Source organism: Camelus bactrianus, chromosome 6 (genome assembly GCF_048773025.1).
Source record: "Camelus bactrianus isolate YW-2024 breed Bactrian camel chromosome 6, ASM4877302v1, whole genome shotgun sequence".
NCBI classification, from domain to species: Eukaryota; Metazoa; Chordata; class Mammalia; order Artiodactyla; family Camelidae; genus Camelus; species Camelus bactrianus.
Window position 1 is genome coordinate 35,890,007 of NC_133544.1, and position 25,663 is coordinate 35,915,669.

At 35.3% G+C, this 25,663-nt stretch overlaps 1 protein-coding gene across 3 annotated transcripts in view; it reads right to left on the reverse strand.

The window, feature by feature from the left end:
* The window catches only part of PCNX4 (pecanex 4), a 38,711-nt gene extending 14,645 nt beyond the window's left edge, over window positions 1-24,066 (reverse strand). The window contains exons 1-7 of one of the 3 annotated variants that reach the window (XM_010962226.3): window positions 23,563-24,066; window positions 13,505-14,249; window positions 7,938-8,117; window positions 7,332-7,846; window positions 6,984-7,084; window positions 6,739-6,861; window positions 2,484-2,844 (exon numbers count right to left, since the gene is read on the reverse strand). In XM_010962226.3, coding sequence (XP_010960528.1) covers window positions 2,484-2,844; window positions 6,739-6,861; window positions 6,984-7,084; window positions 7,332-7,846; window positions 7,938-8,117; window positions 13,505-14,193 — 1,969 coding nt within the window. In that variant the 5' untranslated portion in view covers window positions 14,194-14,249; window positions 23,563-24,066. Of the gene's footprint in view, window positions 1-2,483; window positions 2,845-6,738; window positions 6,862-6,983; window positions 7,085-7,331; window positions 7,847-7,937; window positions 8,118-12,496; window positions 14,250-23,562 lie in introns of those variants that run through there. The other 2 variants (XM_045522062.2, XM_045522063.2) reach the window with 2 other exon arrangements.
* Between the last annotated feature and the right edge of the window lie 1,597 nt (window positions 24,067-25,663).

Here is a 25,663-nt window from a genome sequence, read left to right on the forward strand (position 1 = left end):
ATTCATAACTCTTTCTACCTTCTTTTTATGTTAAGAATAAAAACAACTATTCATTGCATATAAGGAGGCATTAAATTAAGCTCTTTACAGGAACAGTTGGAAGAAAAAAATCTATAGGTGACTATATATAAGAATTCAAGGATATATTTTCCAAAAAACAACAATTTAGAACCTGCTATATAAAATCCTAAATACATGTTAAATATATTAGGAAAACATATTAAATATATATAAGCCAACTTCATATTAATGACTTAAAACATTTTGGATATTTTTATATACAAGCATATACAAATGTTTTATGGTGTTAAAAATTTACATAAAATGTTATCTACCACACTTTACAAATACTCTTAAAACTTAGTTTTTTTCTCAACATTATGTCTCTGAGACATTATGTCAACGACAAACAGCTCAGTCATTCATTGTAACTGCACTGAGAATTCACTGTCTGAATATAGCTGAATTTAAATATTCATTCTCTAACTTAAACATTTCAGATGTTTCATTTTTCACTGTTATAAATAATGATGTATAAATTATCTTTGTGCAAGTCTGCTTGTACAACATATTATGCAAAAAAGAGTTAACACAGCAGAACTGATTGCTGTCCTTTGAAAGGCCTGCTTACAAAGTTGGCTCTTGGCTGGCAACTTGAAACTTGAATTTCAAGACCGTTCACACCACCCTAACTGATAAACAATCTCTCATTGTGCCTAAACTGTTTCTGCAAAGAATATAGTTCATACTGAATACTTGCTTTCTTTTTGGGATTCTGGAATTTTGGTATGTGGCAGGCAGAGGGTGCCTACTGATCAACTCCTCAATACAAACAAGCCTTAGGCAATGAGTCTCAAATAAGTTTCCCTGGTAGTCAACGTATTCACACATACTGTTACAATCAGTTGCTGGGGCATTAAGCATGCTGTATGTGACTCCACTGGGAGAGGACACCTGGAAGTTTTCAGCCAGTCTCTCATCCCATGTGACTTCTCCTTTGCTGTATTTGCTCTGCATCCTTTTGCCCTAATAAATCTTAGCTATGAGTACAACTATATGCTGAGTCTTGTGTGTCCTCCTAGAAAATCATCAAAATGGAAATGGTTTGGGGGCCCTCCAAAAACACATGTGTAAGAGTTTCTCTAGAACTGGAATCACTGCATCACGGAATCTAAAACTAGAATCCCTAGGCTATGGGATATGTACATCTTTACTACAGACTATTAAGTTTACTTTTCTCTGTGGCTGTATGAGTTTACACATTACCTTCTTGCAGGGTTTGAGAGTTCCTGTTCCCCATTCCCGTACCAATACTTGTTAATGTCAGTCTTTTTTGCCAATCACATGTGTGTGAAATGTTACCTCACTTTTTTTCCCCCCAGGAAATACTTTATAACACACTTCTTGATTGAATATAATTGATTGGATAATAAAGTATAATTTCTACCTCATTACTAAGATATTTATTATTTCAGATGTGAGTTAAAACTTACAGATATTTTAAAAAGTAGCATTGCACTATATAATAAAAATTAACTAGAGCTGGATAAAAGTATTAGAAGTGTAGAATATTTCCTTTAAGAAAGGGAAATGATTATTTATAAAAATTTATACTACAAAAATAAAAGTTTTTCCTAAATTATCTCATATAATAGATAATTAGAAAAGTTCAACCCCAATAAATATTTCATTAAAATTCTAATTTTAAATTGCTACTCTGCCAGGAATAAGTTTGCCAGGAAGACACTGGACATAATTAAACAAGTTTCAGGGGCTAAGGCACATGGTGGGAGACAACACACTATTGTCATCAGCTTGTACCTTATCTAAAACCAATCTTGGGAAGTACAATATAAATTTACAGTTAGTATATGATGAAATTATAAGATTATCACAAAATTATAATTACCATAAAATAAATTCATTCTCATCAAAAATGTTGTTAATATTCGCACAGCCCTTCATTTGGGAGGCTACTGATCATTGACCAAAGCTTTTATGTTACCTGCCCTCTGATCTTATCAGACTGCTTAAGTTGCTGGACAGTAACTAATAAGATACAAGCAAATTACCTTAAGCATTTCAGTGATATTATATAATGCTTGTTTTCACTCTCAGTGGGTCTAAGCTATTCCATCTACTTGGCATGAGCTCATTACAAATTCATGGAAATTTGGGGAGATAAAGGGTTTTCATGTTTCATAGTGGGACTATCACCTGATTTTATTCAAGAAAATGTTTTTTAAAATTTGTTAAATCACCCTAATGAAATTTTCCCTTAGTATTTTTATTTTATAACTTTATTTACCTCAAAATAAGGAGTAGGAGATTATACTTCTACTTTATATTTAGTCCTTCTGCCTACACATCAAAAGTATTAGAATCTGTATAATAGGTGGATCAAGACTGTTCTTTTGTGTGTTCATCCTTTTGTATTTTAAATACATTAATGAGGATTTCTTAAGCACGGCTCATTTACTTACCTAAACTTCCAGCCGCCATTGCAGACTGTAGTGCAGTGGTCAAACTAGGGACCATCTGGTAGTAGTACACTGTATCTGCACACACACAGGCTGTTGTGCCCACTACTCCTGGCCAACTCTGAACAGGTCGAGGAAACCCCACCAAGAACAAAGGAAGGGTGAACAGAGGGAGTAAGGGAGATGAGAGTAGTGTAGAAAAAACTATCAAGACCAACACGAATGGAGAGAAGACAATATTGAGTATACATAAAGTGGTGGTTGATTTTCTACGTTTTTTCTCTGTCCATGATGCCAAAAGCACAGTCACAGCAAACTGCAATTTAGAGATGAACTGAATCAGACGATCACGCATGATACCAACCTGTAGAGACATAAAAATGTCTTTTTTATTCTTAAAGACTTTTCATGAATTTTCAAGATCATATAAGAACAACTGTATAATTTTATTATTGTGCTAATATTTTTGATAAAATAGCCCTTATTTGAGATTCTTTGTTATAATTTTCTCCAATCTCACAATTAATAAATGAAACTACATTTTTTAAAGTTTGGGCTCTTCAAAAAAAAAAAGTAGTACAAAAGAGAACTGACAGAGTGCTATGTTTATCTTAAGGTTGATTAAGCTTGGCATTACATGCTAATTAAGTCATGAGACCCAGAAATAGTAAACAGTTAAGAGACTATCCTCAATTTATCCTTATTTTAGAGAGTATTTTACTGATTAAGAAATAGATATTGTGTCATATGACAAACCTCAACAGACTGAAGTCATGCTAAGTATATTTATACAAATCATGTAAAGTACGTTCTTCAATCAAAACCGAATTAAATCAACAACAGAAATAAATCTGGAAATTAAAAGACACATTCCTAAATAACCAACGGGACAAAGAAGAAATCACAAGATAAATAAGAAAATATTTTGAGATTAATGAAATACATACCAAAACCTATGATATAGCTAAAGCAGTGCTCAGAGGGAAATTTATAGCTATAAATGCCAATATTAAAGGAGCAGAAAGATCTTAAACCAGTAACTTAATCTTCCTCTTTAGGAAACTAGAAAAACTACAAAACAAAAACTACAAAACTAAATCTCAAGTAAGCAGAGGTAAGGAAATAATAAAGATTAGAGCAAAAATTAATAAAATAGAGAATTTAAAAAATAGAGAAAATCAATGAGATCAACAAAAGTGACAAACCTTTAGCTAGAGTGACCAAGAAAAATACACAGAAAACTCAAATGACTAAAATCAGGAATGAAAGAGGTAACATTACCACCAATCTTAAGGAAAAATTAAAAAGGATTATAAGAGAATACCACAAACAACAGTATGCCAATAAATTAGATCACTTAGAAGAAACTGACAACTTCCTAGAAAGACATGAATTATCAAAACCGACTCAAAAAGAAATAGAAAATCTGAATAAACCTATAACAAGTAGAGAAACTGAATTAGTACTTTAAAAGCTACCCAAAGAGAAAAGCTGAGGCCCAGATGGCTTCCATACTACAAAATACCTATACTATAAGATATTTATGATATATACTAAATACCACAAACATTTAAGAATTGATATAAAATTCCCAACTCATTCTATGAGGCTAGTGCTATTTTGATATCTAAATCAAAGATATAAAAAGAAAAGAAAGCTACAGATATATATACCACACAAGAATTCTCAACAGAACACTAACCAACTGAATCCTACAACATATAAACAAGACTACAACAAGACTGAGTGAGATCTATTCCAGGAATACAACATGGGTTTAAGAACTGAAAATCAATGTATTACACCATGTTAATAGACTAAAGAACCAAAACTACATGACCATTTCAATAGACACAGAAAAGGCATTTGACAAAACCCAACACCTGTCATGATAAAAAGACTCAATGAGGAACAGAAGGGAACTTCCTCCTTGAGAAAGAGCATCTACAAAAAGCCCAGAGCTGATATCACATTTAATGGTAAAAGACTGGCATCAACTTAATGGAGAAAGACTAAATGCTTTCCTCATAAGATGTCCACTCTTACCCTTTTATTCAATGTTACACTGGAGGTTCTAGCCAGGGCAATTATGTAAGAAAAAGAAATGAAAGACATCCAGGTTGGAAAGGAAAAAGCAAAACTTATCTTTTCTATATCTAATTTGTAGATGACATGACTTATATACAGAACATCTGAAGAAATCCACTAAAAACCTATTAGAAACAATAAAATACTTCAGTGAGGTTTCAGGATATAAGATTAACATTAAAAAAATCAATCCCTCTATACTTGAGCAATAAACAACCCAAAAAATGAGTTAAGAAAGCAATCCATTAATAATATCATCAAATAAGAAAAAAATACTTAGGGCTAATATTTAATAATGTGTGAAGTGAAAACTATAAAACACTGGTGAAATAAATTAAAGAAGGTATAATTAAATGTGAAGACATGTCACTTAGATGAATGGGAAGAATTAACATTTTTAAAATAGTAATACTCCCCAAATTGATCTACAGATTCAAGTCAATCCCTATCAAAGTCTTAGATATCTTTTTGGGAAACGTGAGAAGCCAAAATCAATATTTCTATGGTAATGTAAGGGTACCAGAATAGTCAAAACCATCTTGAAAAAGAACAACAAACTCGTAAGACTCACAGTTTTAAAAACTACTTCCCAATTTTAAAACCTACTACAAAACTACAATCAAGACAGTATAGTACTGGCATAAGGATACACATATAGATGAATGAAAAAAAAAAAAAAAAGAGAGTCCAGAAATAAACCCTTACATTTGTTCTTTGATTTTTGACAAGGGTGACAAAAAAAGTCATTGAGGGAAGAATTTTTTTTTTTCAATAAATGGTGCTGGAACAATCGAAAATCCAGATACAAAAGAATGGATTTGGAACCTGACCTCACATTATATACAAATACTAACTCCAAGTAGATCATAAACCCAAATCTAAGAGCTAAAACTGTAAAACTCTTAGAAGAAAACATAGTAAATCTTTATGATCTTGGAAAAGGCAATGTTTATTGGATATGAAACCAAAAATACAAGCAACAACAACAAAAAAAGATAAACCGAACTTCATCAAAATTATTTGTATTCATAGGGACAGGTAATTGGGTTTTTTCATTGATGTCTGCTTGGAGGAGATATCGGGGATTAAACCTGGGACCTCTTGCATGCTGAGCATGTGCTCTACCAATTGAGCTATACCTTTCAGCCAGAACTTCATCAAAATCAAAACTCTTTTGCTTCAAAGGACATTATCAAAAAAGCTAAAGATAACCTAAGAATGGCAGAAAATTTTTGCTTATCACATATCTGTCAAGGAACTTGGATCCAGGATATACAAAGAACTCTTAAACTTAACAATAAAAAGATATATAACCCAAGTAAAAATGGACAAAGAATTTGAATACACATTCCCCACCCAAATATACACAAATGGCCCGTAAACATATGTAAATATGCATCATAAGCACTCAGAGAAATGCAAATCAAAATTATGAAGATTGCAGCTCACACCCATAAAAATGCTATGATGAAAAAGTCAGACAACAACTCTTGGTGAGAATGCAGAGACATTAGAATCCTCATATATTGCTGGTGAGATGTAAAATGGTGCAATCACTTTGGAAAAATATTTGGCAATACCCTGAAAATATTAAAACATAAAATTCATAAATAACTGATATTCCAGACCTAGGTAAACATATTTGAGAGAAATCACATGTCCATATAAAAACTTGTACATGAATGTTCATAGCAGTATTATTCATAATAGTCAAAAAGTAGAAATATTACCTAATGAGTGAATTAATTAAATGTGATATATCCACATAATGGAACATTAGTCAGCAATAAAAAGGAATAAAATACTGATACATGCTACGACACAGATGAAACGTGAACACGTTAAGTGAAGGAAGCCAGATGCAAAAGACTATATAGTATATAATTTCATTCATGTGAAATGTCCAGAATAGGCGAATCCTTAAAGATAGAAAGTACATTAATGGTTTCTGGGGCTGGAGTGAGGGGTGGGTAGATTGGAGAGTGGGAATGGGGAATGACTATGAATGTGTATGAGGTTTCTTTTTGGGATGTTGAAAATGTTCTAAAATTAGATTGTGGTGATGGCTGCAAAGTTCTGAATATATATCACAGAACTTTATACTTTTTAAGTGACTGATTTTATGGTGTATGAAATACATCTCATTAAAGCTGTTAAAAAACATATTTACCAGTAAGAGTCTGATTCCTGTATCCAGGCTTCTGTTCCACCATATATCTGTACTAGAGATCAACAAATGCACTGCTGATACAATGACTGTCTCCAATAAAGCATTTTCTGTATTCTGCCATACCTGCAGTACACAAATTTACTTTATTAGGCAGAATTTTATAATCTAAGTAAACTGTGAGAGTAAATAAAATTATAATTAAATTTGAAAATAGGAAAATACTACTAAACGCATATTAGGATTACCATTCTAAAAGCTCTTGTGAATCCAATGGAGACAGACACAGAGTGAAGCCCTTGCAAGGAACTGTCCAATGAAAGAAATGCTATCATAGCAAAAGGTGACACTAAGACAAACAAACAAAAAAACAAATTTAATGAAGGCAAAATAACACCTTCCACCATATTTTATTTTGGTCAGTATGAGTATTTTTATGAGCACATTTAAGCAACTAACCAAAAAAAAAAAAATAATACCCAAAACATGAAAGAATAAACACTTGTATGTAGTATAATATTATACAAATACAGGAATTCCATAATATTTTTCACTTCCCAGATATAATACAAGTTTATTAGATTTTATCTTCCTACCTAGATTTAGCAAAATCCGTCTGACAACACCAATCTTCGCGAGCCTTGTTTGCTTCTCTAGGAATAAAGTCACAGTCTGCACATCCTTTGGATAGAAGGGGTTCCGGAAAATTCCAAAGATATAGACATTTTGAATTTCCTTAAGTATCCATAGTATTATAAATAATACCATCAAAATATAGCCAAGAATAGCCTGGGGACTGTTTTTGGCAATCTGTGAGAAACCAGCAAAATGATGCAACAAACCAGTTTCTAAGAGAGCCAAGACTAACACAATGATGTAGAAAAGGTATTCCTTCCAAGTAAACTGTTTTTCTGAACAATTGGGTAAAGTCTTAGATTTGGTTCCAACTCTGTGTCTGATCACGTTGAGTTTGAAGACAAAACCTATCTTACTTAGATTAAGACTCAGTAAGAACCCAAGTCCAGTCATGAAAAGAACCACACCAACAGTGCTGGGAATGAAATACGATGTTACAGCTGTTCCAGCAGAAATGAAGAACATTATTAATAACCTGCAGAGGAAAAAAAAAAAAGATTTGCTTGAAAAGAAAAAATGTTCTTTAAGAATGAGTTACATATAACTTCAATATTTAAAATAATTACCATAGGTGGGTTGACACAGATGAGCCTCCAAGGCCAAACTCTAAAACCTGCTCCATTGCCCATAAGAAAAGCGCATCAGGTGGGGGCAGAGTCCCGAGCGCCCACAGAAAGGGTAAAAATATAAACAAGATGTGTAAAAGTTGATTCAATTGTTGTAGAACTGGTACATTTACCATAAACCTACAATAAAAAAAATTTAAATCATACAAAGCAATATATGGAAGATCTTTCCAGGAAAAAACAAAACAACACATACATCTACCTCCACACCCCACTCCCACCCGAAACAAATTACAGCCCCAAATTACAAAAGATCAACAAATATAAATTGTGATCATGGTCCTTTCCCTATACCAGCAACTATTCAATTTTGTACAAGTATAGTACTTAGAGAATATGTATATTCAAATGTGAAAAGAAGAAAGAAGTAATTAGAAGTAATACTGAATAAAATTTAATTTAGGGATTTGTAAAACTGAACTGAGTCCAAGGCAAAAATATCTCTCCCTTAAATGTCTAAACCACATTGGCTGAAATTCTACCAATGATTCTTTAGAGTTTAATATTTTTAAATTTAAAATTTTAAGCAACTCTGGGAAAGTGAAAGCATTTCCACTGTTCACACATTAGTAGCTAGCAAAGAAAGAAAGCTCTTCTCTTTCTCCTACTCTCTCCTGTACTGCTCCCAGGTGCTAGAATTTTAAGTCAGTATAGTTAATATCAGAGGTCAGCAACATTAGGTTATGAATGTATCTCAGTTGGTTAGCCTGGGAACTTAACAGGCACATAATATTGTTCCTATTTTGTATAATAACGGTATGGGTTTGAGAACACAAACTTGTGAAATACAATCTCATAAATTAGTGAAGGCTTCTAAAGTGGATAAACTGGTTTTTGGTACTGCCCTTACGTTAAACATAACATCATTAAATTGTTTCAAATAATGTAATAAGAACTTGAAAGCACATAAGAATTAACATTATCAGTATGTTACTAAGATTTTGGAATAAGGCTGACCAAACACCTTGCCTGGAAACCAACACTTGCTGTAGTACTTATGGAGTTCCAAAGACAACTTACAAAAGAGAAAACTAAATCTCAAAACTTATCATTGTTCTTCAATACCTGAGCTGCTAGGAATCAAAGTCAAGGAGAAAGGCAACTTCTAGAATAATTATATACTTAATTTTATGTTAATAGCCCAGAAGCAAATGCACAGCAACTACGATTATAATAATGGCATAATGTGGTTGCTCACACAGATATCAGGACTAGGCTAGCTAATGTATTTTGCCTCATAATGTATGTCCTTCAAATTTTTATAAGCCGAGAGAATGAATGACTACAAGGTTAACAATGTGATGCTAAACTAGAGGGCACTACATTCTCTAAAGTAGTTTTAAAATAAAATTCATTTCATTCTGAGAAGAAAACACCCAAGTAGCAAAAAAGAAAATCGAACCACACACAATAAGCAATAGGAAGGTCAAAGAAAACATGTAGATTTGTCGAGTTTTTTTTTTTTCCTTAAAGACAACACTTCTCTTGCCGACATATTCAAGGAAAGGATAATTTATGTAAAAATCAAGTATAAGCAGGAAGTATTTCAGTCAAGTTCTATTTCACCCACCCAATCTTTTTGTTCTTAAACAACAACCAATAGTATGGAAAAGTATTTATACACAAGTATAAGGATATCATAAATAAATACAAGAATACATAATTGAAGTAACCAAACATTGTGATTACTTTCCTGTGTGTATGACTCAGCCCCAAATAGATGATTACTATGGTTCTTTTAAATGGAAAAATGTTTAAATTCTAACATTTGATAATGTAACAGGAATTTGCTAGGGGAAAAAAAAAAAAAAAAAAAAACCTAAACTAAATCCGTAAGAAAAAAACTTTGTTTTTCTAACAACCATGAAAATATTTCAAATTCTGTACACTCTCTAAGATCCACATGCCCAGAAAAAAGATGTTCCTCATAATGGTTAAGATGATATAAACAAGCACCATTCAAACAATTCCTGTAAGTCTATGAGCAAGCATGGTAGGTTTAACCCTGGTGTTTGTTAAAAATGCATAGAAAAAGTCACTTAAAATTAGTAATATACAACTGTACTGGTTAGAATAAAGAATGAGAAAAGAGAAAAGATTATTACACTCTCGGGCTTATCTCTTCAACTTTTACATTCTCTGAAAGAAAATTAAGATACAACTTGAAATATCTGACAACTCACCAAATTTGAATAGTCACACATTTCAGATAGTACTTATCTGCAGTATCACACCAACTGTATAAAGAATACCTTGATCCTTTATTATTTTATTAATCAGAAGCTAAGATTATTCTAAAACTGTAATTTTTCTGCACAATCTTCATTTTTCCCTTCAAAAATAGATTTGAGGATTGCCTTTGTCCTTTCTTCTAGCTATAGTTGAAAAAAACCTATTTGTAACTATTAAAATGTAAACATTAAAACTGTATATTAAATCCAACTTGAATGTAGTAAAAAAACATTTTATTCTCTTTCACTTAGAAATAAGTAACACAGGAAGTCAAGAAAACCAAATATAAATTAACTGAGATTTTTAAAACATTTAAAGAACCTAGAGCATCATTTAAACATAAAGATGCATTATAGCAGGTATATAATTTCTGATATCAGAAATGGCAGTGAGATAGTAACTCAATAGTCTGTATTTTGAAAATAATAAACTTACAAACTTAAATCTTTCAAAAGGGGTCATATAGACATACATTTAAACTCAATTTTATTGCTAACTTTTCAAAATGAAGCATTTAACTGTAATATATTTTATAGTTAGTAAATGGTAGTGGTACTAAAAAACCAATTATAAATGAACTTCCCACAAATTAATTCTCCCCTTACATATTTGATTAAGTGAAGAATTACAAGGGTATTAAAGAGTGTCCTCTGACCCATAAATGCAGCACAATTAGAAGAGATTAAGAGTTAAGGAATAGCAGACAGACCACCTAAGAACTGGTCAGTTTCAGTACACAAACTAGCTAAATACTTTTAAATGCCATGTTTTATTTTGGGCTACCGTAACAAAATACCATAGACTAGGTGACTCAAACAATAGAAATTTATTTCTTACAGTTCTGGAGGTAGGAAGTCTGAGATCTGAGTGCCATTTTGGTTGATTCAAGTGAGAACTCTCTTCCTGGCTTGCAGCCAGCCAACTTCTCACTGTATCCTCACATGGTGGAGAGAGATCAAATTCTCTGGTATCTCCTCTTATAAGGGCACTAATTTCATCAGGGACCTAGTTACCTCCCAAAGACCCTTTCAAAGTATCACTACATTGGGAGGTTAGGGCTTCAATATATGAATTTTGAAGGGACATACACATTCAGTCCCTAACATTCCACCCTGGTATCCCAAATTCGTGGTTACAAATTACATGCAAAACACATTGATTCCTTCCCAACAGCCACAAAAATCTTAACTCATTCCAGCATCAACACTAAAGCCCAAAGTTACATTTAAATATCACCTAAATCATATACAGGTGAGACTTGAGGAAAGATCCATCCTGAGGCAAAATCTTCCCCAGTTATGAACCTGTGACAAGCTATGTGCTTCCATAATGCAATGGCAGGACACAGGATGGACATTCTCATTCCAAAAGGGAGAAACAAGAATGAAAGATGCGGTGATAGGTCCCAAAGAAATCCAATATTTAGCATGGCTAATTCCATTAGATTTTAAGTTTGAAGAATAATCCTCTTTGGCTACATACTCTGCCCTCCAGGTCCCCAGTGTGGTAATGTCACTCAAATAGCGCTAGGTGGGGAGCCACACCCCCACAGGGTTTCAGGGCATTAGCAGCCCCAAGCCTTCCAGCAGAGTCCTAGTTTTTTGACATGTGATAATCTCTGAATCATTTTGGGGTAATTTTCCTCTCAAAGTATAGTGCATGTTCGCAGCCAAATAGCTCTATTATCCCCAACCTGTCAAATCTAAGAAGTTGACAGCCTTCATTCATTACATCTTAAGTTCAAACTGGAAGTGCTTCTGCTCATTAATCCCACAAACTATTTATTAAGTGATAGTCTAGCCACATCCTTGATGTCCCCTCTAGAACATGCTTTCTTATTTTTTGTAATATGGATAGACTGAAAATTTCCTAAATCTTCAAGTTCTAGTTCCCTTTTGCTTAACAATTCCTTCTTCAATACATCTCTCTCTCTTTATATTTTACTACAAGCAGCCAGGAGAAATCAAGCTATTCATTTAACCCTGTGCTTAGAAATCTCCTCAGCTATATATTTAACTTCATCACTCTCAAGTTCTACCTTCCACAACATTAAAAAATAGTTCAGCTAAGTCCCTTGTCACTTTACAAGGATCGCCCTTTCTTCCAATTTCCAGTAACATGTTCTCGTTTCTGTCTTGAGACCTCACCAGAATTACCTTTAACGTTCACATTTCTAGCATGCATTTCAAAACTCCTCCAACCTCTACCCATTACCCAGTTCCAAAGCTGCTTCTACAGTTTTAGGTATTTGTTATGGGAGCACCCACCTTTTTCATATCAAAATCTGTCTTGGCCAGTTGAGGCTGCCAAAATGAAGTATCATGGACTGGGTGGCTTTAACAACAGAAATTTATTTCTCACAGATCTGGAGGCTGGAAGTCTGAGACCAGTGTGCCATCATGATCAGAGTATGGTTAAAACTCTTGTTCTGGCTTGCAGACAGCTGCCTTCTCACTTTATCCTTACATGTTGGAAGAAGAAATCAAGCTCCCTGGTCTCTCTTCATATAAGGGCACTACTTCCATCAGACCAGGGCATCACCCTCATTATCCCAATTAGCTCCCCAAGACCCCACCTCCAAATAGCACCACACTAAGGGATTTAACATATGAATTTGAAACAGGGATGGGGCAGGGCACAAACATTCAGCCCATAACATGCCTATACATTTCTATCTGGACACTAACCTGTGAAAGAGAAAGCTACAATCCAAAGAAACAGAGAAAAGTCAGATTTAGAAAAGGCAAGCAAAAGGAGTTATCAAACAATTTTGTTTAAAATTGCTATTTTCTATTTCTTTATATTTTAAAAAATCAAGATTCCTTCTATATAGTTACTATAACAAAATGAAGTAAGTTATTCTATTCATCTTAAATCCACTCCAACTATGCATAATATTTATTTGTATAAACTTTAAATTCTTCATTTTCCCCTAACAGGAGACTTTCATCTTTTTTCACAGGTTTCAGTCAGGCAATCTTATAGATTCATAGCTCTTTATTTAAAGTAAAACACAGGATTGGAATTTTGCTTATTTATCTTATCATACAAAAAGGTTTTTTTTTCATTCTTCAATAAGATTAAATTATTGCTTTAGGATGTGTGTTTAACAGAGATTAGTCCTAAGAGATTAATCATCAAAACAATCTATCACCCAATGGTTTGGTGACCTTCAATTCACAGATTCTTTTTTTTTTTTTTTAATACTAAGGAGAGTGCTTTAACTATGTATGCTTAAAAACAAAGCAAGTTTAAAATATTTGATAGCTTATTACCTGTGTGCAAGATCTACTGAAAAGAAGAAAAAAATATAAAGAGGCCTCATAAGAGGAGTGATTTCGTAAGTATCCTGGGTTTGGAAAGTCGCAGTCTCTGTAGCTGTGTTTACAATTAATGAATATTCTCCAATACATAACGTCATCCATCCAAAGACAAACAGTAGAACAGTGCCTCCTACACTGCCATACAACAAGGTTATTCTGTTCGGGAGCAAATACCATGTTCCAAGACCACACAATAACCCAGCAAGAGCAGAATGAAAAACTGTATTGGCTATATATTTTTTGCCAGGAATTAGAAATTTGATGGTCTCAGCACCAGCACAACTTGTAAATTCATGCTCATCTTCTTCTGCTAAGATATCTGTTGTCAGCATTCTTTCTACTGTTACCGATTTGTTTCTGGCGTGTAAACTTGTGAACTGGATGACAAACGCAGTGAAAAGCATTAGTCCACCTGAAAGTATTGCTGTATAATAGTCTTCCAGGATGCCTAATTGGTACAAAAGTGTTCCTATTCCACCTAAAACCCATGGCATCAAAAAAAGGATAATCTGATTAAGATATATGTAAGGAGGGGCACAATAGCCTAATTTGAGTCGAGGGCCTCCAAGAACAGTCTGTGGAAAGCGCTTCAGAAAGAAGTCCTGTTTGTAATCATTCAGCAGAGGGACATCTGGACTCATCCTTCTCACTCAGGATTATTCTGAAAGTCACATCCTTTTCTGTAACACAGCAGTCTCTAAGAAAAAGAAAAAAGTCACTGTTTGAAACTGGCATACTTGAGACATGGGGGAGAAAAATTCCACATTTCTATTAGTTCCTTCAAGGACAAGATTTGTAACTTCACTTCTCTAGTTCTTTCCCATTGTCTTACACACACTTGGCACAAAACAAATAGTTGCTAAGTTGTTTTTATTTATTAAAAAGAAACGTTTCACTATTAATTTATCTAGAACTTAGATAAATTTGGAATTTCTTAAGTAACTCACATTGTCAGATTTTAAGATCAAAGGAAAGTTCAAAAAGCCAGTTTAACTCCGCTGGTGGTTTAACCGATTGTTTCCCTGAGTGCTTCTGTTGTTTGTTTTTGAACTTTTTCCTTTATTACAAGAGTGAGCAAAGTTTCTATAAAGGGCCAAAGAGTAAATATTTCAGGCTTTGTGGACCATACGGTCTGTGTTACAATGACTCAACTCAGCTGTTGTTGCAGAAAAGCAGCCACAGATAATACATACATTAGTGGATATTAGTAGTTGTGTTCCAGTATAACTTTACACTATTTACCCAAAAAGGCTGGGGGCCAGATTTAGCCTGTGGGCCAAGGTCTGCCCACCCCTGCTCTATAAAATTGGATATTCTCTATAATGCTGTTGAATTGAAATGGAAATAGAAGTGGAAAATAGAAATACTCAGTGTGTAGTCACATCACTTACAATTATAGTAAACTTAGGATTTTCTGATAATTTAAAAAGTCAAATCTTGCTAAAATAGTAGCATTTCAATAAAAAGGTACTGGCAGCTCAACATGTAGTAGGAAGAACAGTGAACTGGAAACCAAAAGACTCCACAAGTCAGATTAAATGCTTATTTTTAACTACATTACCACATGCAAACCACTTCATGATTCAATTTTTAGTCTCTCTTTCTGTTGTCAATTACCAAAATCTATCAGAACTAGGAAAAGCTGAAATAATAATAGGACTCATACATGCTTTAGCCTAGATTATTTTCATTTAACAGACATAAAAGCCTAAGATCAAATAATATGAATTCTCTTGTCAAACTTCTCTTTTCTTGGGATATACTCAGTAGCTTATTCTGAAAAAAAAAAAAAAGTTGTCTGCCACAAGATCAGTTAGGAAAGCATTACCTTAGGAGTCATATGTTGTTAGAAAAGAAAAATTAAGTTTAAAGCCATCTTCCTAAATACAGACATATAGACCAATGGAAAAGAATAGAGAGTACAGAAATAAACTCTCACATATACAGTCAAATATTTGACAAGAGTGCCAAGACCATTCAATGAGTAAAGAACAATCTTTGCAACAAATGGTACTGGGAAAACTGGTAAACCACATGTAAAAAGATGATGTTTGATCCTTACCCAATACCATACACAAAAATTAACTCAAAATGGATCAAGTACTGAAGACCTAAAACAATAAAACTCTTAGTAGAAAACATAGGACAAAACTTCTGACACTGGATTTGGCAGTGACTTCTTGGGTATGATACCAATGTACAGGTAACAGAAGAAAAAATAGACAAAATGGACTACATGAAAATTAAAACACTACGTGCATCAAAAGACACTATCAACAGAGTGAAAAGGCAACCCACAGAATGGGAGGAAATATTTGCAAATCATACTTCTGATAAGATGTGAATATATAAAGAACTTCTAAAACTCAACAAAAACACAAACTGATTAAAAAATTGTCAAAGATCCTGAATGGACGTTTTTCAAAAAAAGATATAAACAGCAAAAATCACATGAAAAGATGCTCAACATCACTAATCTTAGGGAAATGCAAATCAAAAATATAATGAGATACCATCCCACATTCATCTGACTAGCCACTACCAAAAAAACAACCACAAAAAATAAGTACTGGCAAGGATGTTAAAAATTTGGAACCCTTGTGCACTGTTGGTGGGAAGGTAAAATGGTACAACTGCTGTGGAAAACAAGTAGTTACTCAAAAAATTAAAAATCAAATAACCATATAATCTAGGAATTCCACTTCAGGATATATACCCAAAGGACTGAAAGCAGGGTCTTAAAGAGATAATTTGTATACTCACGTTCACAGCAGCATTATTCACAATAATTAAAATGTGGAAGCAACCCAAGTGACCATTGAAGAGTGGATGGATAAGTAAACTATGTTAAAATACTTTCAACGGAATATAATTTACCCTTAAAAAGGAAGGAAATCCTGCAATATGCTATGTCATGGATGAACCTTTAGGACATTATGTGAGGTAAAATAAGCCAGTCACAGTAAGACAAATACTGCATGATTTCACTTATACAAGGTACTTAGTGTAGTCAAAATCATAGACAGAAGAATGGTAGTTGCCATGGGCTGGTGGGGTGACAAGAATGGGTAGCTATTGTTTAATGGCTATAGAGTTCTATAAGATCACAAGTCATGGGGATAGACGGCAATGACGTTTTTACAACAGTGTGAACGTATTGAATACCACTGACCTGCACACTTAAAAATGGTTAGGACAGTAAATTTTATGTTGTATGCATTTTACCACACACACAAAATTTACAGCCATCTTAAAGTAACCTTTCTTCCAATGAGTTTAACATAGTCTTTCCTCAAGTCACTTCTACCCAACCAGTATCAGCCCTGGAGAGAGGTTCTGGCCATCACAGAAGGTTTTTTGGTCACCATTAAGAATTACTGCCTTACAGCACCTCTTGTTATACTGTTGGGAAGTCTTTTATACTGCAAACACTTATCATCTCATATTCCCCAGCTACTGGTCTTACTTCTGCACAGAAAGTCATAGCTTTTACTCATGACAGTCCTGAAAGTACTTAAAAAATTACAGAACCAGTGGGCCAAATGGAGCCTTAGTGGTTGATGGTTCAATCTTGGAATGAGAAGATTGCCTTCCTCCCCTCTGAATGAGAATATTTCCTGTATGGATGTCAGGCTCAGTGTACTACATTCTGATATGATTGTTCAGTAGAAGCCATAGGTAAGTAAGGGCATGCTCCTGTGAGCATGTGTAAACATTCTTATTTCAGTTAGTTATGGAAGAGGCTATCAGAGAGGAAAATGAGCTTGGATAGCTGGCCTGGGCATTTTGAAAAAATCTAGATGTGCCTTAAAGTTCTCCAGGAAGTTAGGTAAAAGCTGGCCCCTTCTCTACTGAGGCAAGTCAGGAACAAAGTGATGTGGCTCACTGGGAAAGGAAGCCAAAAACTGAAGATAAACTTATAAACTAGATTATCTAGCTGCATGTTACTAACCATATTCATTTACCTTTTAGTACTTCTGAGTCTTTCGTAAGTTTAGTTTACAGAAGACCTAAATAGACATCGCTCCAAAGAAGACATACAGATGGCCATTTGGTATGTGAAAAGATACTTAATATCATTAATTATCAGAGAAATGCAAGTCAAAACTACAATGAGGTATCACCTCAAACCAGTCAGAATTGCCATCATTAAAAAGCCCCAAAACGATAAATGCTGGAGAGGGAGTGGGAAAAGGGAACCTTCCTACACTGTTGGTGGGAATATAATTTGGTGCAGTCACTTTGGAAAACCATATGGAGATTCCTTAAAAAACTAAAAATAGAGTTACCAGTATGATCCAGCAATCTCACTCCTAGGCATATATCTGGAGAATATTCTAATTCAAAAAGATACACGCACCCCAATGTTCATAGCTGCATTATTTACAATAGCAAGACATGGAAGCAACCTAGATGTCCACTGACAGATAACTGGATGAAGAAGTTGTGGTATACAAATATTCACACACACACACACACACACACACACACACACACACACACACACAAATGGAATACTACTCAGCCATACAAAGAATGAAACATGCCATTTGCAGCAACATGGATGGACCTAGAGATTATCATACTAAGTGAAGTGAATCAGACAGAGACCGATTTAATATCATATAAATATCACTTGTATGTAGAATCTAAAAAATATGACACAAATAAACTTATTTACAAAACAGTTACAGATTCACAGACATAGAAAACAAACTTACCATTACCAAAAGGGAAGGGGTGGGAGAGGGATAAATTAGGAGTTTGGGATTAGCAGATACAAAGTACTATATATAAAATAGATTAACAACAAGGTCCTAGTATACAGCACAGAGAACTACGTTCAGTAGAATATGAAATATAAATAAAATAAAATATATATATATGAAAAAAAACTGAATCACTATGCTGAACACCAGAAACTAACACAACATTGTAAATCAACTATACTCCAATTTAAATTAGTTTAAATGTTCTTACCTATTCGATGGAATACTCTGTGATTATATTCTAAACAGTGGAATATTCTGAAGAAGATTTACTGTTGATGTGGAATAATGGAAAGATGCCCACAATATATTGAAAAGTAAAATAAACATACTGATATCCCACTTGTATATACAAAAAGAGTACACACACATGTATACATGGTTGTTCAGTGTATATAAGTGTAAAAAATTTCAGAAGTCATACACACTAGGCTATGTTTGTGTGTGTATTTTAAACATAACATTTTGACACCTCTTCAAATTACCAAATATCCTCTAGAACTCTCAGCCGATCCCCTGCAAACACATTCCATGCTTATCCTTCTGGGTGCCTCTGCTCATGACCCCCTTCTTTGCCCAGGATGTCTTCTTCTTCCTTTCATAATTAGTAATTTTAGTCAACTTTAAAAATTCAGTCTAACCCTTTCTGAAAATTTTGCAGGGCACTTAGACCAAATGTGCCTCTCCTCTCTCTGTATATCAAAACATTTTGCTTCAAATGGCAAAATTTTGTTCTTTTTTATGACTGAGTAGTATTCTGCTGTGTGTGTATATATATATATACACACACACACTACATCTTCATTATCCATCCGTTGATGGACACTTAGGTTGCTTTCATATCTTGGCAACTGTAAACAATGACGCTATTAACACTGGGGTGCATGTAATTTTTCAAATTAGTAATTTTTTTTTTTTGGATATATATCCAGGAATGGAATTGCTGGGTCATATGATAGTTCTACTTTTAGTTTTTTGAGAAATCTCCAGACTGTTTTCCACAGTGGCTGTGGAATTTACATTCCCACCAACAGTGTATGATGGTTCTTTTTTCTCCATATCCTCACCAACATTTGTTGTTTCTGTTCTTTTTGATGACAGCCATTCTGACAGGTGTGAGGTGATACCTCACTGCAGTTCTGACTTTCATTTCGCTGATGGTTAGTGATACTGAGCATCTTTTCATATGCCTGTTGGTCATTCTGCATTTCCTCTTTGGAAAAATGCCTATTCAGTTCTTCTGTTCATTTTTTACTTGAGTTTTTTTTTTCTTTTGAGTTGAATAAAATGTTTATAAATGTTGGATATTAACCCCTTACAGGTCTATCACTTGCAAATACTTTCTCCCATTCAGTAGGTTGTCTTTTTGTTTTGCTGATGGTTTCCTTCGGCGTGCAAAATCTTTCAAGTTTAATTAGGTTCCATTTGCTTATTTTTGCTTTTATTTTCTTTAGGAGACAAATCAAAAAAAAATTGCTGCAATTTATGTCAAAGAATGTTCTGCCTATGTCTTCCTCTAGGAGTTTTGGTCTTACATTTAGGTTTGTAATCCATTTGAGTTTATTTTTGTATATAGTGTTAGAGAATGTTATAGAATCCTATTATTATTTCATGAATATAGTCTGTCTCTCAGGGAATATTCATTACACATATGTGTATGTGTGTGTGTAGATAAATGCTATGTTTTTGTACACTATCTTATGTCCTTTGACTCTTTTCTACTGAAGTGTTCACTTTTCTTATTAACTTGAAAGAACTTTTTATATATGAAGGATATTAACTCTGACATGTTACAGTCCCTTTTCCCCCTCTATGTTAACTTTCTCTTGAAAAGCACTGTTAAAGAAGATTTTGGCAAGGATTAAAGACTACATTTTGATAGTCTTTAAAATAGACTAAATGAGTTATCCTTCTCACAGGAAACAGCTAAATGATAAATTAGTACTTTTCACAATTGTAAACTTCTGTATAACTTCTGAATACCTACAATGTGTTAGGTGATGGTACTAAGACTGCTCTCTGACCCAAAGGAGTTTACAGTCCAGTAGGGTAGAGATCATTTTCCTCTCAAATAATTGTTACTGTTAAAAGCAACTGTGGAATTATTTTAATTTTCATTATTAAGAGAATAAATAAGGAATAGAAAGTTAGTATATAAATAACCTAAAATTATTTTAAATATTAAACTTGTTAAGAAAAGTAATTCCTGCTGATGTTTAAAAATGCCTACACAATCTTTGTCAGTAGAGTAATGAATAGAATGCACTCATCCATGTTCCTAAAAAGTGTTTTTTAAAATTTGAAAGGAAATACACTAAAGTTCTACTTTTCCATCATCACCTTTACTAATTTGGAAAACAAAAAACATTATGTTTGGAAAAAAAGCAAAATGGTCTACACCTAACTACTCAAAAAGCAAAATATGAAACAGCTTAATTTTCATTTGCTCTAGAGAAAAATCATCTGACACTACCAGAACAGCTCTAAAAAGTACAGATATGTAGACTTTTTTGATAGTCATGTACTAACTGTTGAGGGTCCTAGTAGGAATCTAGAGATGCAAAGACAGCTACCCCTATAATTATGAAAATACTCTGTGGGATCTTAACCAAATGCTATGCCATGGACAAACAGCTAAATTCTTGAAGATTCTTTTGAAAAACACTTGGTGCTGAAACATGAAAAATACATTTCATGTTATAGTTTATCAGTTATGTAGTAAGCACTCTCTTCCTCCCAGCAACAAAACAAAAATCTACCCAAACACCTAAAAAGAAAAGAACAAGAACATTAACATCTCTTTGGATATATTAAATAGTTATTCAAATTCCAGATTTTGAAGGGTCTTTGAATCTAAGAGTTTTTTGTAAATTCACAGGAACTCATTTGTAGGGAAAACTATGACTGGGTGGGAAGGGTGATTAGATAGCTAAAATGATCTATTTACTGCAGAATATGTATTGGCAATGCTTTACAGGTGGAATGATGAGATGTTGGATCTGTGATTCACACTTTCCAAATGTAGAACATTAAAATATGAATCGACAGCATTCCGTTATTTACGGAAAACTAAGATGGTAGGAAATACCCAAAGGTCACATCAGAGCATCATAAGTGTGCAGCACAGTCTGCAATACTTCTGCTCCTATCCCAGTCTACCCTTCTCACACCTTACTTATTTTACCCATTATAAATTCAAATGGATTAACAAGTTCTCTTTCAAAATCAAGTATCAGGTAAATGAAATCTACCACTCATATGAATTACCAGAAATAAATCCATCCATTTTATAGAAAATAAAATTGAGAACCAGTGATATTAAGTGACTCAATCAATACCCAATGTCAGTTGGAGGAAGATTGGGTTTTTCAGTCACACCAAGTTACTGCCATATGAAAGGGAATTTCCTTTTGAGGATTCAGATATAGAAGGATAAATTGGGAGAATGGGTGTTCAAAGAAAGGTTAGCTTTAGAGGAATCTACACACGTCAGAATAGGAAGATTTTGTTAGCTACACACGTAAGAATAGGAAGATCTTGTTTGGCAATGGCAGGTAGGACTGCTTGATAAGACATAAAGAAACACAAGTGGGGAAAGTATCTGAAAGAAAAGGGTCTCACCAACAAGAAGAGAAAACAACTGACAGAATGGGAGAAAATTTTTCCAAATCATATATATGAAAGGGACTCACATCTAGAATATAGAAAAAATTCTTACAACTTAATAATGAAAAAACAAGTAATTTTAAAAAGGGCAAAGAATCTGAATAGACATTTCTCAAAAGATAAAATACAAATGCCAATATAAGCACAAAAGATGATGTTTGACATTACTTATTGGGAAAATGCAAACCAAAATCACAATGAGATGTCACTTCAAATCCACCTGACTGGCTATAAAAAAGACAGACAATAACAAGTATTGACAAGGTTATGGAGAAATTATCTCAAGTAGTAAAATGGTGCAGTTGCTTTGGAAACAGTCTGACAGTTTCTCAAAAAGGCTAAACATAGAGTTACCATATTATCTAGCAGCTTCACTCCTAGGTATTTACCCAAGAGAAATAAAAACGTTTAAGTCTACACAGAAATCTGTACACGCATAGCAGAAATATTATTCATAGCGAAAAACTGGAAACGACACAAACGTCCATCAACAGATGAAATAAAATGTGGTATACCCATACAATGGAATACTACACTATAAACAAGAACGAAGCACTACTGCATGCTACAACATGAATGAACCTTGAAAACAGAATGCTAAGTGGAAGAAACCAATCATAAAAGGCCACATATTGTATAGTTCCATTTATATGAAAAGTCCAGGATAAACAAATCTATAAAGACAGAAAAGAGGTAAGTGTCTGCCTAGGGCTGGTGGGGACAGTGAGAACTGGGGGGCTGAGGGACTGATTGTTAAAGGCTACAGGGTTTCTTTTTGGGGTGATGAAAATGTTCCAAAATTGAATGGTATGCAATGTGAAAACAATAAAGTTCTTACAAAAGAAAAAGAAACAGAAACAGAAAAAGTTCCCTACCTGGTATTTTCTATGGCAGTTTGTAACTAGTAGGCAGCTCCTTTAAGTAGGAAATTTAAAAGTAGCGGACAGGTGCCCAGTTAAATTACTAAAGCAGCTATATCTGAACTTGGAGTCTGGCTTTGGATGCTATGACAAAGGTTTGGCATGGGTGGCAGTGGATACGTAGTAACATAAAGGATGGCCTTTGCCCTAACTGCAGGTATGAGTAAACGAGGAAAAAAAATCCACCTAATATTACACAGCTGAATAAGAGAGAAATGACTGGTATACAGCAGCAAATCAATTCAAAGCCCTGATAAGGAACTTCAGAGGAGCAAACTTCACTTAAGTAAATGCTGGTCCTTGAGAGACAGAGTGTTGTGCAGAACAGTGAGGAAGGAATTACTCAAATTCGGGGGCCCATGATATTCAGGGGCCATGATACGACTAATCTGGGGCAAAAGTGGAGATAAAAGAGAGAATGAATACAGTACTAAGGGCAGAGTCTGTAAACATCATTGGGATAACAAAGCCATCCCGAAATCTAGAATGAAAGGTCCATTTTCCATTTGGCAATAACCAAACTTAAAAGATTTCATAACGAAGAACAAAAATATCTATGGCAATTAAAACTGTAAGAACAACGTGGCTCTGCACAGGCTTTGAAAATTAAGGGCGACCAAGAAGCTCCCAGGTGGGCGTCGGGGATCGAACGTACCTCGAGTCACCCAAGAGAAGAGGCGATGCGAAGGCATCCCGGGGACTGCATTTTTGCAGGCAGACCCGGGTTGGGCGCTCCCGCTGAGACTGCTTGCGGTCCGAACGCGGAGGCGGAGAAGCTGTAGCAGCCGGGCTACCAGTTCACCACGGTGGCGTCGGGGCCCGCTCCGCGTTTCCATGGCTAACGTCAACTCCGGCTGGTGCCGCCCGGCGCGGAACCCAGGGCGCAGTCGGGGGCGGGCCGGGCGCCCGGCTCGCCCCGCCCCCCGGCCTGCGTTCGCGTCCAAGCGTCCTGCTTCCAACTGGCCCCGCGAGGCGGAGTGCGGGGAGATACGCGCTTCGTTCGCTGCAGGCCTGGGCCCAGGCTCGCCTGGCCGGGGACCGTGGAAGTCGCTTGGACTCTGTCCTCGCCCTGGCCCAGAGACGGCGGCTGGGGTCGCAGCGCCAGCCCTGAACTTTCACCCGGGTCGCGCCCCTACGCAAGAGCGTCGTTGCCCTGGTGACGTGACGTCCTCCGCCGGGTAGTGCTCTCCCGCGGAAAGAGGAGCGGCCGCCATTTTGAGAATGTGTGGTACCCTGTGGTCTGACTGACGAGTCAGGATGGTAGTGCGACTCCAACCGCTGGGGGTCCTTCGACCTACATTAACCACATCCGTAGTTTGGCTGTCACCAGCAACACACAGCGACGGTAATAAATGCTTTTAAGTGATACTTCATACATATACGTGCTGGCTACTGCCCCTTTTGTTGCATTCCCCACCATGAGTGAATTTGTGTCTGCATTTTGTTAACGCAAGGAACCAAAATAAGTGAAACATACCACTAAGGTATCGCTTTCTTAATAAGGCAAAGTTACTGTGTTTCACCTGAAGAAAAAAAAGCTGTGGCGAACTTATTCGTGACGTTCACTGAAGATATGGGAATCTTTACAGGGTAGCCTCAAAATCCCTGGTTTTGTTGGTTTAAAAGTTAAACATATGCCCATCACCCACCGCTTCCATTTTCCACGAAGTTTGATTTCTTCCCCATGTTGGGACACCTTCCAAGTTTGCTGGTTGGAAGTCCGCAAGACGGCCCCTGAGCTCTTTAAATTGGTCTCAAACGATTTAGAGGCTCCTGTAACGGAATTCTGAAGCCAGTTTGTCGGGATCAAGGTACCAGAGTTTTCCCCCAAGTGATTGATAACCTGGCAGTTCTGCGTTCGTGAGACTCCTAATTGGCTCGAGGACTGTCTCGTTTGGATCTCTGATCTCAAAACTGTAAATGAGCCTTTTTTCTTTTGCGGTTTTACTGAAAATGATGGCTTAGTTGTTAAGCTTTTAGGTTTTCAGGCCACAATGGGAAAGACCTTTTGGTGTTAATTGAAAGAAAGCCATGGCTTATTAAACAAACAAACAAACAAAAAACAGATATAACTCTATCTAGAGGAAAAGTGTAGTTTATTGAAAGCATGTGAAAAAAAACCCTGTGCATTCGCAAAGTACACATACCTTCAAGGGTACCGTTTGCAGATAGAACTTGTCAGTTTGGTGTGGAAAGTGTGCTCCTGGTCCATCCGTGATGGTTTCCAGTCTGGGGGAAGACATAACATCAGTCATCATGCGTCAGGGTACCACATTAAGCATCTTTGAAGCATCAGCTATTGCTAGGAAGTCAGTATAGTGTGTTTAAGAGTAGGGGCTCTGGGTTTCAGAAGTCTGAGTTGGAAGTGTTGGGGCCCAGGGCAGGCCACCCCAAAATATGATTATTGATTATTTTGATTATTTTGAATTAAAGTTACTTGAGGAATGGCTGATGCAAGAGTGACACTTTGACCCTCTTGTGTCCCTGAAACCAGGAAATAAATCTCCTACGTGAATAGGATGCTCCCTGTACTAGGAAGTAGGAAGATACCCTTACCATCAGAGATAGGCAAAGTCTATATAAACAGAGCTTGTCATTTGTTTAATTTACTACCCCAAACCCAAATTCTGTTTAGGTTCTTCACTGATTAAGCACCTGAAGCCTGAGTTTCTTTCGCCTGACAATTCCTCACAAGTTTGTTTCTGTGTCTAAAAAGTATAAAAGCTGCCTGGTTTGCCGCTTCTTAGCCCTCATTT